The sequence below is a fragment of the Hyperoodon ampullatus genome, assembly GCF_949752795.1.
Source record: "Hyperoodon ampullatus genome assembly, chromosome: 3".
NCBI lineage: Eukaryota > Metazoa > Chordata > Mammalia > Artiodactyla > Ziphiidae > Hyperoodon > Hyperoodon ampullatus.
In genome coordinates, this window is record NC_136916.1 from 29578731 (window position 1) to 29591624 (window position 12894).

The 12894-nt window shown below is 48.3% G+C and overlaps 1 protein-coding gene across 2 annotated transcripts in view; it reads left to right on the plus strand.

Annotated features, from left to right (window-relative positions):
- DIP2C (disco interacting protein 2 homolog C) overlaps window positions 1-12894 on the plus strand; it is a 361724-nt gene that overhangs the window by 253565 nt on the left and 95265 nt on the right. For both annotated transcript variants that reach the window (XM_079698959.1, XM_079698960.1), the window contains 7 exons: window positions 5011-5134; window positions 5440-5549; window positions 5672-5774; window positions 7548-7612; window positions 10343-10436; window positions 10520-10639; window positions 11919-12033. In XM_079698959.1, coding sequence (XP_079555085.1) covers window positions 5011-5134; window positions 5440-5549; window positions 5672-5774; window positions 7548-7612; window positions 10343-10436; window positions 10520-10639; window positions 11919-12033 — 731 coding nt within the window. The remainder of the gene's footprint in view (window positions 1-5010; window positions 5135-5439; window positions 5550-5671; window positions 5775-7547; window positions 7613-10342; window positions 10437-10519; window positions 10640-11918; window positions 12034-12894) is intronic.

The window sequence follows — 12894 nt, forward strand, 5'->3', positions numbered from 1 at the left end:
TCACTTAGCACATCATCATGAGCAGACTGTGTGGGGTGACTCTTCCAGCTCCAAAATGCTAAGGTTTTCATGTGCCCAAGCTCAGAGTTTCCAGAGAATCTTCCAGCTGTCTTTGTGGCTAGTCATTATGAAAATGGGGAAATGCCTCAAGGTCTGTTCACGGTGTGTGGGTACCTCTGAAACTCTGCTCCTTGGGTCGGAGGAGAGAACGTGGGGATCCTTTAGAAAAAGGTTGGGGAATGCTTGCTGTTTCTGTTTTCCTGGGTACAAAATCTGCAAGTTCCCTCCTGGGCCTCCTAGGCACCTGCAAGTGTCAGGCGGGGTGGCAGGTGGCCCTGGAAGGGGGGTGAGCCCTGCAGCCACTGACATCAGAGCCCCCTCCAGTGGCCTGAGGAGAACCCTGATTTCTGCGAGGGTTTGCCTCTAGCTTTCCTGGTGTACAGTACACACCCCATAAAGTGCTTCCTCATCTTCCCGAGCCCTATGACCTTCACAATTGACGAGAAATGCAGAAGGGTTTGGGGATTTACTGAGCAGGTAGCCACGTTCTCCTGCGTGATTCTTTGGTGCTGTGACTAACCTGGAAAGCTTCTCAGGGGATGTGTGATGCTCCTCTTTAATTGATATCTAATTCAGTGGGTTGAGGTCCTCTGGAAATAGAAAAGAAAACCCTCTGGATTCTCTAGTCAATGGCATCAGGATGCTAATTTGGAGAAATTCATAGGCTAATGGGTGAAGAGACTGATTCTCTGTCAGCACTGCACTAAGCAGACTCCAGAACATTTGTTATTGTTGTTATGAGTAGCAGTTATTGTTTACTCATCACATATAGAATTTAGATTTGTCTACTCTACATCTATAGCCTGGTGTCTTCCAGACCAGGTCTGGTTTGCAGAGGAAAATCATTTGAATGAAGAGGCACCTGTCTCTGCCACTTCCTGACCAGGCATTGTCGAGCGGGGCCAGGGTGTCTCACCTGCAACTCCTCTGGGTCTCCTGACACGTGCCTGCCAGCCGTCTCAGGCGTTGCAGGCTGTGACCTGCCAGGTGGCTCTGTCTCACTCACCTCTCAGGCCCATTCAGACCTTCATATTGTCACCATGTACCTCAGGACCAGGAACCCTCTCTCAGAAGAAAAAGCTGAAGTTTCTTCTTGGCCCTCTCTCCCTCAGAACATTTCTGAGGGGAACAGAACCAGCAGATGACTCACAGGTTATTGTTAAACCAGAAGCTGTGCATTGGGCCTCAGTCTGTGGTTTCAGAATGTAATGTTCATTCTTAGAAAACTTTACTTTTTTTTTTTTTGCGGTACGCGGGCCTCTCACTGTTGTGGCCTCTCCCGTTGCGGAGCACAGGCTCCGGACACGCAGGCTCAGCGGCCATGGCTCACGGGCCCAGCCGCTCCGCGGCATGTGGGATCTTCCCGGACCGGGGCACGAACCCGTGTCCCCTGCATCGGCAGGCAGACTCTCAAACCACTGCGCCACCAGGGAAGCCCAACTTTACTTATTTTTAAATAAAAGAATCCACTGGCTCGGTTGCCATTCAGAACAGGATAAGATGTGCACAGGGGTGTAGGTGATGAAGTTTGTGAATCCTCTATCCACCAGTCCTGTGCACGCTAGTCTTGTCTTAAAATAAAGGGCCTAATGAGAACTAAATTTTCAGAATCATCAATGTTGATTAGCCTCACTGAACGATTTAGTCCCATGTGCATTTATTTATTCTCTGTTCTAGTTCTTGGGGTGAAGGGAGAAGGCTCATTTTTCACTTGAAGAGTTCATAGTGGGAGAAATGGGTGTCCCCCTGATGGTTTGGCCATGGAGTGGGCAGGGGCAAGAGAGGAGCCTCCAGAAGTCTGTGCCACGATGGGCAGATCTAGACAGTGGCTGTCCTCCTCGCCCTCTTGAGGTGGCTGAGCTGGTCTGTGAAGGCCAGATGCCAGCAAAGTGGGCCTGTGGGCTGGCGGAGACCACTGAGCCGCATTTCCCTTCTGCCAGCGTGGGAAGTAGCAAGGCTGTAGCGAGGGTGGAATTGTGCATATTCTAAGTGCCATAGGGCCAGAGACCAAGTGGGCCCCAGAGGCCACAGGAGTCCAGCCAAGCAGGGCCTGGCCCATCAGCACTTGCCTCTGGGCTCAGAGGGGCTCACTGTCCTGCACGATGCAAACTGTTCTTTCCTTAGAATCTAGCACACGCCCCACTTGTTTGCTTTAACCAAGGTTAAAATGTCCTGTTAAAATGAAACATCTCTGGAAGGAAAAACATTGACATCTTGTCACATACTTACAATCTCACGTGAACCATCACATGATCCTTCCCTTGGGAGTGCATTTTGCTGGAAGAAATCACAGGGAGTTGGGGTGGGGAGGGAGGGAAATGGGGCAGCCCGAGGGTGACACCCACCCAACGGAAGTGTTTGTGGGTAGAAGGTTATGCCCCGCGTCTGGGATTTGTTTTAAAATAATAAATCTGCATGTGTGCATGTGTTTGAGGTAAGAGATGAGACCAGATTTGCCAGCGTTGATAATCGTTGTTGCTGGATGACAGGAACATAGGATTTCTTTCTCCTTTTCTTTGTATCTATGTGTCTGCTTGGAAATTTCCAGTATAAATAAAAAGTTAAAAATTAATTGGCAAAAAAACAATACATTAATGACATGTTTTTCTTAGTATTGATAAGGAAAATTTCTTGGGTCAGGTTTCTTGGATCCCTTGGTTGTATGACCATAATAATCTTTAAACTAATGGGTCTGCAGCCTGTCCTGTGTTGACTCTGCAGAGTAATGCATCGAGAGCCCCTCACTCGGTTTTGTCTTTGCGTTGTTGTCTCACCTCCTGAGGCAGCTGAGAAGCCAGCGGTTTGGGCAGGCAAGCATCAGAATTGGAAAAGCACCAGCTAGTAGTTGCAGGTCCACAAATCCAGAGCGAGTTCATGAGAGACGCTTTCCGTGAACTCACCTCACATTTACCGGAGAGAGAGTCCTTCTCATAGGTATGGCTGATGCTTTCTGACCTGGAGACCGAGACAGGACGGGGTGGGGATGGTCGAGTGCGTGTTTACTGCTTGAGAAGTGACTTGTCAGAGACCGTGGGCGTGGAGAGACTGCCGGGGAAGGGACATGCTTCGTCAGCTCTCTATGTTGGAGAAAGATTGAAAGTGAGGTAAAGGTTTGAACTCAGGTGTGGGTCAACTTTTCTTGCACAGCAAAAGAGAGTCACTTGTGAGATTCTGTGGTCCTGGACAGCTCAACTCTACAGAGGAAGGGCCCCTGAGCCCAGCTGCAGGCCAGAAACAGCCATTCCAGGGAAAAGAGCTCAGGAAACACGGGAGGCGGTGTCAGGACCTGAGTGCTCTGGCCGGCAGGGCAGTGGTTCACGTGCCTCCTCAGTAGCTTCCTGTGGAGCCTTTCTGGACAGTGGTGTGGGGTGTCGGGGGGCTCCCAAGCATCGGGGCTCAGGGCCCTGTCCCCAGGTCCAGGAGAGATGGCCCATGGAGGCCACGGATGGCTCTGTGGGCTCTGCCAGAGGCTCTGGGATCAAGCTAGGCTTAATTTCAGGGATCCCAGTGCATGAAAGAGACAGAGTGCTCTGAGAGCAGGTGGAGGGATCTCATCTCAGACCAATGGGGTGCTTGAGTGGGGCTGTTTCTGCAAAGCTGGCTTTTGGCTGGACCCCTGAGTAGGAATTTCCAGACCAAGAAGATGGGGGAGGAGCAGGCATGGAAGCTGAATTTCATGGTAACTACGGATTCTGTTTACGGTTACTCTCGACCCTTCCTCTGTATTTTAGGGTCTTTAGGAGCAGATGCTAGGAAGACAGGGCCCAGGGGACAGCGGACCTCCACCGTGAACCCTGACAGATCTTGCAGTTGGCCCTGGTGCTCCCTCTCCTGAGCCATTCTGAGCCTGTCTGTAGGCGGTCCCAGCAAGTTCACGCTCATAAAGAAACGCCCTTCTGCTCCTAAACCCGGCTTCAGAACCTATCTCCCCACCCCTTTACCCGGTCACAGCTTTTGGCCATGTGATACCCAAATTCACGTTGAAGTGACTGATTATAATTCTCCTTGAAAAAGCACTGCTTGAAGGAACAGTCCCACAGGGTCCCCGAAATGGGAAGGTCCCCATCCACGGAGCACCAGGCCTCCTCCCCCTTGTCGGGGCTGCAAGGGTGTTGGGAGGCTGGCTGTGCGTGTTGCTGTGTAAAGAGACGCGACTTTTAAATCTGCAGTGAGGAGTAGGAACTAGGCACTTGGAAGACGTAGTTTTGAGATGTCGATGTTGCCGATTTTACTGGGGTGAGAATGTTGTCTCACGTGGGAAGGAAGGAGGTGACAGCCTCACCACAGTCCTGACGTTTCCCTTCTAGGAATGCCGGCTGCTTCACAGCTTTATTTTCTGAATCATAGCTGGTGGGAGTAAGGAAAGCGAATTGAACTGACTGGCGGGGTGGCTGGACACTCAGGGTGGTGGCGCCCGGGGCTGCCCCTCCCGTAGCATCTGCTCCCAAGTCCTGGCAGTCAGTCTGTGGGGCGGCGCCCCTCCACGCACACGCCCTTACTCTGTGGTCGGCATGGGTGTCCAGTCCACCACGCCGGATGTGATCAAAGACCGCTTGGGGTTAGTGTCCTGAGTGCAGAGCTGTGTTCTTGGACCCTCTCTGTGTCCCGAGGTCATGGTCTTGTACAACCAGAGGGGAACAGAATGAGACCCCCTGAGCGCAGCACACTCTGTGCTCCCCGTGTGCATCCCTTACAGCCAGCCAAGGACATGGCGCAGATGACGAGACTGAGGCCAAGCTAGTGCCCTGTTTAAGGTCAGGCAGCTGGCAAGTGGCAGCGTGAGATTTGACCCCAGCTGTGCAGACACCAGCCGGTGCCCTGGCACTCTGGTTGAACCTCTGCTCAGGGAGGTTGGTGCCATCCCAGGGCCCGAGGGCGAGACCATGTTTTGTTAGGAGAGCGGCCATCACCTCTGCTCATGACCCTTCTCTCGTTGCTGCCGTCTCCCAGGACGCAGGAAGCCAGCAGATCGGGTTCTTGCTTGGAAGCTGTGGAGTGACTGTAGCCTTGACGAGCGACGCTTGCCACAAAGGGCTGCCGAAGAGCCCGACGGGGGAGATCCCACAGTTCAAAGGTGAGCCTCAGTGCCGGGTGGGGAGGATGTGCTCCGAGGCATCTGTGCCAACACACCGTCCACACACGAGGTTTCAGATAGCACCCCACATGCTCTCAGCCTGCACGTGATGTGCTGTAACTGCAGGAGGCTTACAGCACCTTAGCCATGGCCTTAGACTTGATGGAAACACCAGAGATTTGGTCTGGCTTGTGCTGTTGTGAAGCGTGCCACCAACGGGAAGATGGTGTCACACCTGTCTTCTGGGGGATGTTTGCCTGAAAGGAATTTGTTTGCCTGAAAGGAATTTGTCCTTTATTTCCAAGGTTGGCCAAAGCTATTATGGTTTGTCACAGAGTCAAAACATCTCTCTAAACCTCCTCGAGATTGGTTCCCGCACATTAAGGACGCAAATAATGACACTGCGTATATCGAGGTGAGTTGCTGGGTCTGGATGAGGTTGGGGAACTGAGTGACATGCACTGCAACCCTTACACAGCTCAGGGTCAGAGGTGAATGTGGGCCCAGAGCTCTACCCTCGGCACCTTCTCATTGCAGTACAAGACGTGCAAGGATGGGAGCGTGCTTGGGGTGACCGTGACGAGGATCGCGCTTCTGACCCACTGTCAGGCCCTCACACAGGCGTGTGGCTACACAGAAGGTATGGGCAAACCATTCCTGGGGGACCCTGACCCCAGACCCCAGCCCTGTGAGATGAGTGTTGTTCCCACTAGTCACTCGGAGAGTCGTGCGGCTCCACCGAAGGTCTGTGTGTTGGATTGTTTAGTTGGCGTCTTAGTCTGCTCTGGCAGCCAAAACAGACACCACAGACTGGGGCTTAAACAACAGATGTTGACGTCTCACAGTCTGGAGGCTGAAGTCTGAAATCCAGTTCCAGAGGGTTGGTTCCTGGGAGACCCCCTTCCGGGCCTGCAGACACACCTTCTGGCTGTGTCTTCATACGGCCTCTCCTCTGTGTGCAGAGGGAGCTCTGGTGTGTCTTCCTCTTCTTATAAGGACACCGTTCCTATTGAATCAGGCCCCACCCTATGACTTCATCTAACTTTAATTATCTCCTTAGAGCTCCATCTCCAGGCACATTTATACTTGATGTTAGGGCTTCAACATAGGAATTTGAGAGAAAACAGTCTAGGCCATAACAGATAGTTGACACCATTGACATGTATTCATTCCTGGCTGCACAGTGGAACCTCTTTGGGAGCTTTAAAAAAGTGCCCATGCTACAGTGTACCCCACTTCCCGCAACTGACTTGGATTCGGGGGCTGCGTTTCACAGTCAAAGAGTTGGTTTCCATGATGTGCTTTCTTTGCCCTGTTTGGGGTCATCCTGGAGGCACAGAGTTAGGGTCACTGGAGGTAACCATGTTGACAGTGCTGACGGGCTCATGGTAGGAAGGATCAGACCCCATATACCCACAGCTCCCTCCGCTGGAGTGTCTGCCATCAGGTCCCCGCACTGGCCATGTCGCAGGCACCCGTCACACTAGAGTCTCTTCCCAGTACCCAAGCGTCTGTCACGAGCCATGGATGAGACAATTTTCTCTTTTTGCTGTTCTCATCATTTGCTTTCTCTCTCTCCCCATCCTTCTGGCAGTCTCCCTTTTTAAGAACAGTTCACTTGTCTCGTGGAGATGTTCCACTGATGTTTGGTCCCTGGACAAGTTTCCCAGACATTTTCACACGTGGAGACACATTGCCTCTAATGATCACCACCCTGTTTGTCACTGTTTTCAGTTTTAGTTCTAGTTTTTCTCACAACCTCATGACCCGTATTCCTTACCCTAATTTCCTAAAGGTCCAGGGCCATCAGTCTTGCAGGGATTGGGGAAGGTAGATACATACTTGCTTCCTGATTCTCCACTTTTAAAATCTTGCATAAGATAGAATACAAGCTGTGTATTTTGAATGTCCCTTTTTGAAAGGGGGTGAGGCACTCGGTACTGAAGTGTTGGTGAGCATTCTAGTGGCAGGTTTGCTGGAAATTGCCTCCTCCTGCAAGTACACAGCATTTCCCTCTCTTGGGAGAACATGTGATGGAAATGAAAAGAATCTTTTAAGAAAGAAAAAGGCAGGGAGAGGGAAAACAAATATTGGGTTGGCCAAATAGCTCATTAAAACCCAAACGAACTTTTTGGCCAACCCAATATACAAAAGGAGAAGGAATAAGGCGTTTTAAGTGATGCTGTGAAGAGCTCTTGCTGTTAAGTTGTGTGTCAGAATACTCATCTAGAAACACTTCCCAGGCAGGCCAGCATTTTAAGTGGGTCTGATTGGAGGCTGCAGCATTTCTGTAAAGACAGTGAAATTATGTTTTTCTAAGACCCATTACTTCCCACTGATGTGATACTGGATTTTTTTTGTCCTTTGGTCTGTGACCGTCTTTCATTAAAATCTTTGACTCTTTATTTTATAGCTGAAACAATTGTGAATGTGTTGGATTTCAAGAAAGACGTTGGGCTTTGGCACGGAATCCTAACAGTAAGTGAGACGCCCCTTGCTCTGCAGTGTCCTGTTTAACTTTGAATGTGATCAGTGTTGGGATTAGAATGATGATCTATGTACACAGTGGCTTGGGTAAGCCCCTTCCTCCCACATTATAAAGAAAAGTTACCATTTTTAGAAGTCTTAAGTTAATGTAACTTCCAGGAGCTCAGCAAACCAGTGGGTCAGTAGCTGCTTGCCTGCATCGTGGGCCCACGCTCTGAGGCTGCAGCTGTGAGAGAGAGCAGCCTTTTTAGGCTCAGGGAAGTTCAGGATCTTTCTTCCCACGGTTGGCATTTCAGATTGTGCAGAAACGTTGATGTCTTGCATTTGGGTCACTTTGTCCATACATCTGATTTGGCTACAAAATTCTTTTTATCTTTCTGTGAATCATTGTTTAATGAACGTTTCGGGAATTATGCTGCAGGGGGAGAAGTACTTTGAGATTTCCCCTTGGCCAAAAATTCAGCACGAGTTGCAGAGAATGTATGTCTCATTTTTGCTAGTGCCACTTGAGAAGTGATGACCATTCAAAGCCGTAGGCACTTTTAATAGAGGGATAACCTTATTATTAAGATATGCTCAGCACTTAAGAAATATGTGTAGCATCACTGCTTCGAATCTCCATATGTCTGTTTCATATGTGATGATTTCCACTCACCCGTTTTTCTTTTTAAGTTTCTTATGCTGAAACTTTATATCTTTTTAGAAGCAAAAAACTCTAGTAGTTTTACATGAGTGATAGGAACATAACTATAAAAAGAGGGATTTGTTGTTTCTTGATAAACCAGAATTTATGCAGACATCATATAGACAAAGGTTTGGGGCTCCGGCCCAGCCAGCTTCCTTCTGTTACCGTCTGGACATTAGTCGGTGAGACAGAAACACAGCCCCACCCATGCATTCCCCGTGGCCTGCTGGTGTCATGGGAAGAGCACAGCCTCAGAGAACCCAGGTTGGACGTTGGTCCTTCCTTCTGTAGCTTGTGACTCTGGGCACGTCACCTGCTCCTGTGCCCAAGAATCGTCTGTTGCCTGAGTCACTCTGCACCTCGGTTTTCTTATCTGTCCAATGGGAATGTTGACCGTGTGAGAACCATGTGGCTTAATGTTCAGTGAGTGCCTGGCCCATCTACTTGCTTGATGATCGTTGCCATCAGAGTTCTCTCGTGACAGTCTTGCTTTCAAGAGCTCTGTGATAGATCATGTTGACGTGGTCACCGTCTGCTTATTGATGCTCTGGATTACTGCCTCCGGAATTGGTGGTTTCCAAGTCTGTCTCTGGCTGCCACCTTCTAGAGTGAGACAGGTCTCTGGCTAGGCAGCACGCACTCTTCCAAGGCATCTTATCTTCTTTATGGTGAAAGATGCTCCCACCCCCAGTATGGAATGGGGAGCAAGCGCGAGGTGAGGGAGGTGAATGCTAGCGGTGAGCAGGCTCACCCTTGTGGGGGAAGGTGCACGTGGTCATCTTCCTGCAGAGCTTCTGAGCTAGACCAGTGCTCTGCCGAGTGTCCGTGCCCTCTCTCTCCACCTCCACCCATAGCAGGGGCAGAGCCGACCAGGGGGGATCTTGTCCAGTGCTCCCCATGTTGTGGTCCCTTCCTGCCAGGTCTGTGCGTGCAGCCACTCAGGTGTATGAGTCCTAGCTGCAATGTGTGAGGACTGACCCATTTACTTAAAAAGTTAGTTTTTGTCATCCATTTTAAAGAAAGAAACCTTTTACGGGTCCTGGTGTACATGAGCCAGGCTAGATGGAAGATTGAGGGCGTTAAGACAACTTTCCACTGCTCCTTGGATTCAGTGTAACATTTAATAAAGGAAATTAACTTTGTGAATAAAAATGAGTAGAATACACCAGAGAGAATTAAGCTTCAAGACTGAAAGGCCAATAAAAAAATGATCGTTCAACTTAAGTTTTTATAAGAAAAGGATTTGGACTTAGATTTTTTTTATATCTTTATTGGAGTATAATTGCTTTACAATGGTGTGTTAGTTTCTGCTGTGTAACAGAGTGAATCAGCTATACATATATATACATCCCCATATCTCCTCCCTCTTGCATCTCCCTCCCACCCTCCCTATCCCACCCCTCTGGGTGGACACAAAGCACCAAGCTGATCTCCCTGTGCTATGCGGCTGCTTCCCACTAACTGGCTATTTTACATTTGGTAGTGTGTATATGTCCATGCCACTCTCTCACTTCGTCCCAGCTCACCCTTCCCCCTCCCCGTGTCCTCAAGTCCATTCTCTATGTCTGCATCTTTATTCCTGTCCTGCCCCTAGGTTCTTCAGAACCTTTTTTTTTTTTAGATTCCATATATATGTATTAGCATACGGTATTTGTTTTTCTCTTTCTGACTTACTTCACTCTGTATGACAGTGTCTAGGTCCGTCTACCTCACTACAAATAACTCAATTTCGTTTCTTTTTATGGCTGAGTAATATTCCATTGTATATATGTGCCACATCTCTTTATCCATTCATCTGTTGATGGACACTTAGGTTGCTTCCATTGGACTTAGATTCTTGAGTTGTATCAGTAGAAACAGGAGTCGGGAGGACTAGACAAGCTTTGAGAAGTCGCCTCCACTCCCACAGCCTCTTAAAGGATCATCCCCAGTGAGATGCCCATGTGGTCCCCAACCCCCCGCCAGGGAGCCCCTGGCTGCAGGGTGAGTCCCACATGGAGCCCTCCCCTACTCACTGCCCAGTGTCATGCTTTCAGAGCGTCATGAACATGATGCACGTGATCAGCATCCCGTACTCGCTGATGAAGGTGAACCCGCTGTCCTGGATTCAGAAGGTCTGCCAGTACAAAGGTGCGTTGCGGAGGCTGTCCCTTTAATGTCATGCCATCCTGCGGCACAGGCGGTGACTCACTTCCCCCCTGCTTCTCCTGCAGCAAAAGTGGCCTGTGTCAAATCCAGGGACATGCACTGGGCATTGGTGGCACACAGGGACCAGAGAGACATCAACCTCTCCTCTCTCCGGATGCTGATAGTGGCTGACGGCGCAAATCCCTGTAAGTGAAGGCACCAGGCAGTCAGGAGGGGGCCTCAGTCTCCAGGTTTCATTCTCTGGGGTTTGATTTTTCCCTTTTCTAGTCTTTACCTTAGTGAAGAAGTGGTCTTAAGATAATAGCCAAACAGTATTACTCAGCATAGCCTATGGGCACCAGGACCTGAAGGTCCAGACACAGCCCTGGGGTTGAGTCCTAGCCCTTCCACTTCCTGATTCTGAAGAGAACATAACTTACTTGTTAAAATTCTTCTCCTTTTTTTAGCTGCAAGATGGTACCCAGTCATCAGATTTTATGAGAATTAAATGAAGCAGTCCCTGTGTACAGTTCCTTGGGATATAATAAGTGCTCAAGAAATATTAACTATTATTATTTTATGGTCCATAGTAGTTTTATTGATCAGGAAATTTGATTTGTCATTTTTAATGGAATTTTATTATCAAATCCTGTAGCAGAAATTACCTAGGTAAAATAAATGAGCAGTTCCACAGAATACTGTTAATATACCTTGAGAAATATTTCAGTCAGTTGAAACAAAAACCCATCTAGCTTGTTTTTTATGAGAAGAGTATATAAGCGAGAAGCAAAGTGAATGAAGTGAATTGAATGAACAATGTATGTTTCTGACCACATTTGTAAACTCTGGAGCATATATATTTGTAAATTAAAGCAGTATATACTTTCTTAAAGAACATCTGATATGCAAAAGTGGACTTGCAAACAGATGATTTTGTATTAGTTTTATAAATGATTCTTCCATTTACAAAGTAACTCCATAAATTGTGGGCTGTTTAGTACACAATTGATTTTGCCCATAACTCTTCAGAGTAATATGTCTTACAGGAAGCAAGGTAAACTTGTATTAGGAGCTAGTTTAGCTGATAGGTTCCTAGTAATTATACCTTGATCTCATCACTCATATTAATATAGAGAAATGTTTTCTTCATTTAGTTGGGTTTAGATTTACTCATTTCTTGGAACATGCATGTTGAAAATGGTAGAACGTGTCTCAGAAAAGTTATTAAAGTTAAGTTCTTCAGTCAGCAAAAAGGTTTTAAGTGTAGAAGTTGCATTTTTTAAATTCTTGAGTTCTTTGTTTGAGAATACTATTGTCTTTCATTGTAACACAAGTAATAAGTTATATATTAAATGAAGTACTTTTCCATGCTGCCTAACTCCACATGTGCCTAAATCCTAACTTCAGAAGCCTTTTATCTTATGGGATACTTTTAATTGTCCACATGGCTTCGCCTGTCTGATATCATCCCCCCTTTCCCTCTAGGGTCTATTTCTTCCTGTGACGCGTTTCTCAACGTCTTCCAAAGTAAAGGTCTACGCCAGGAGGTCATCTGTCCGTGCGCCAGCTCACCAGAGGCTCTCACCGTGGCCATCAGGAGGTACTGCTGTGTTAACTCAAGTGGGCAGCCTGGGGAGGGGTCTCATTCAGCAGCTAACAGAGACCCGGAGCCATCGCAGTTCATCTTAGTGTGAGAATAAAAAGAGGACCCAGATTTTCCAGACGAGGTTTTATTCTTGTGTATTCTAGAATGGATTCTCTTAAATAGTCTAGATTCGTCAGTTAGAAACTCACTTTTCACTCTGGAGGTTCGCTGTAATTCCCGAGTGAGTGGAAGTCTGTCCATAGGCACGTTGAGCAGTGAAGCTTGTCCTGGCAGGTTATGCACATTTTCATTTGCTTGTATTAGGCTCAGGTTTAACTTGAGGATAGAACAGACTAAATGTTGGATGAAACGAAATTTTTGTGGCCACCCCTGTGCCCTTGGACATGCGGGTTTTATGTCATCTTCATTTTCTGCAATACTGCACATACTGCACTTTAAAAACTGGTTTTCTGAGCTTTTGAGCAGCTCAGCAGCACATCAGAGGGCTCTGGGGCCTGGAATCTCCCGCTGTGTGGGGCTGGGCTTCTGGAGCTCTTGCTAAGGCCAGCAAGCACAGTGAGTGTGCTTGGTCCTAGGTCACTCCTTCATCACTGCCTGCTTCAGAGCCATTGGGGCCTCTCAGGGACAGGCCATGGTTACGGCTCATAAGAGCTCACCCTGCCCAGGGTGAGAAGGGCTAGAGCGGCCTGTCTGACCGTCAGCAGCCACACTAATATGAGAAAGGAGGGTTTGCATCACCCAGACGTTTGCAGCCTATACGTGACTAATTCGCCAACATCTTTGGGTTCTGTCTCTATGTTTTATTTCGTGTCACACCAGTGTGCTCTGTTGTAGCAGTGGATGACAGAGCTTTCG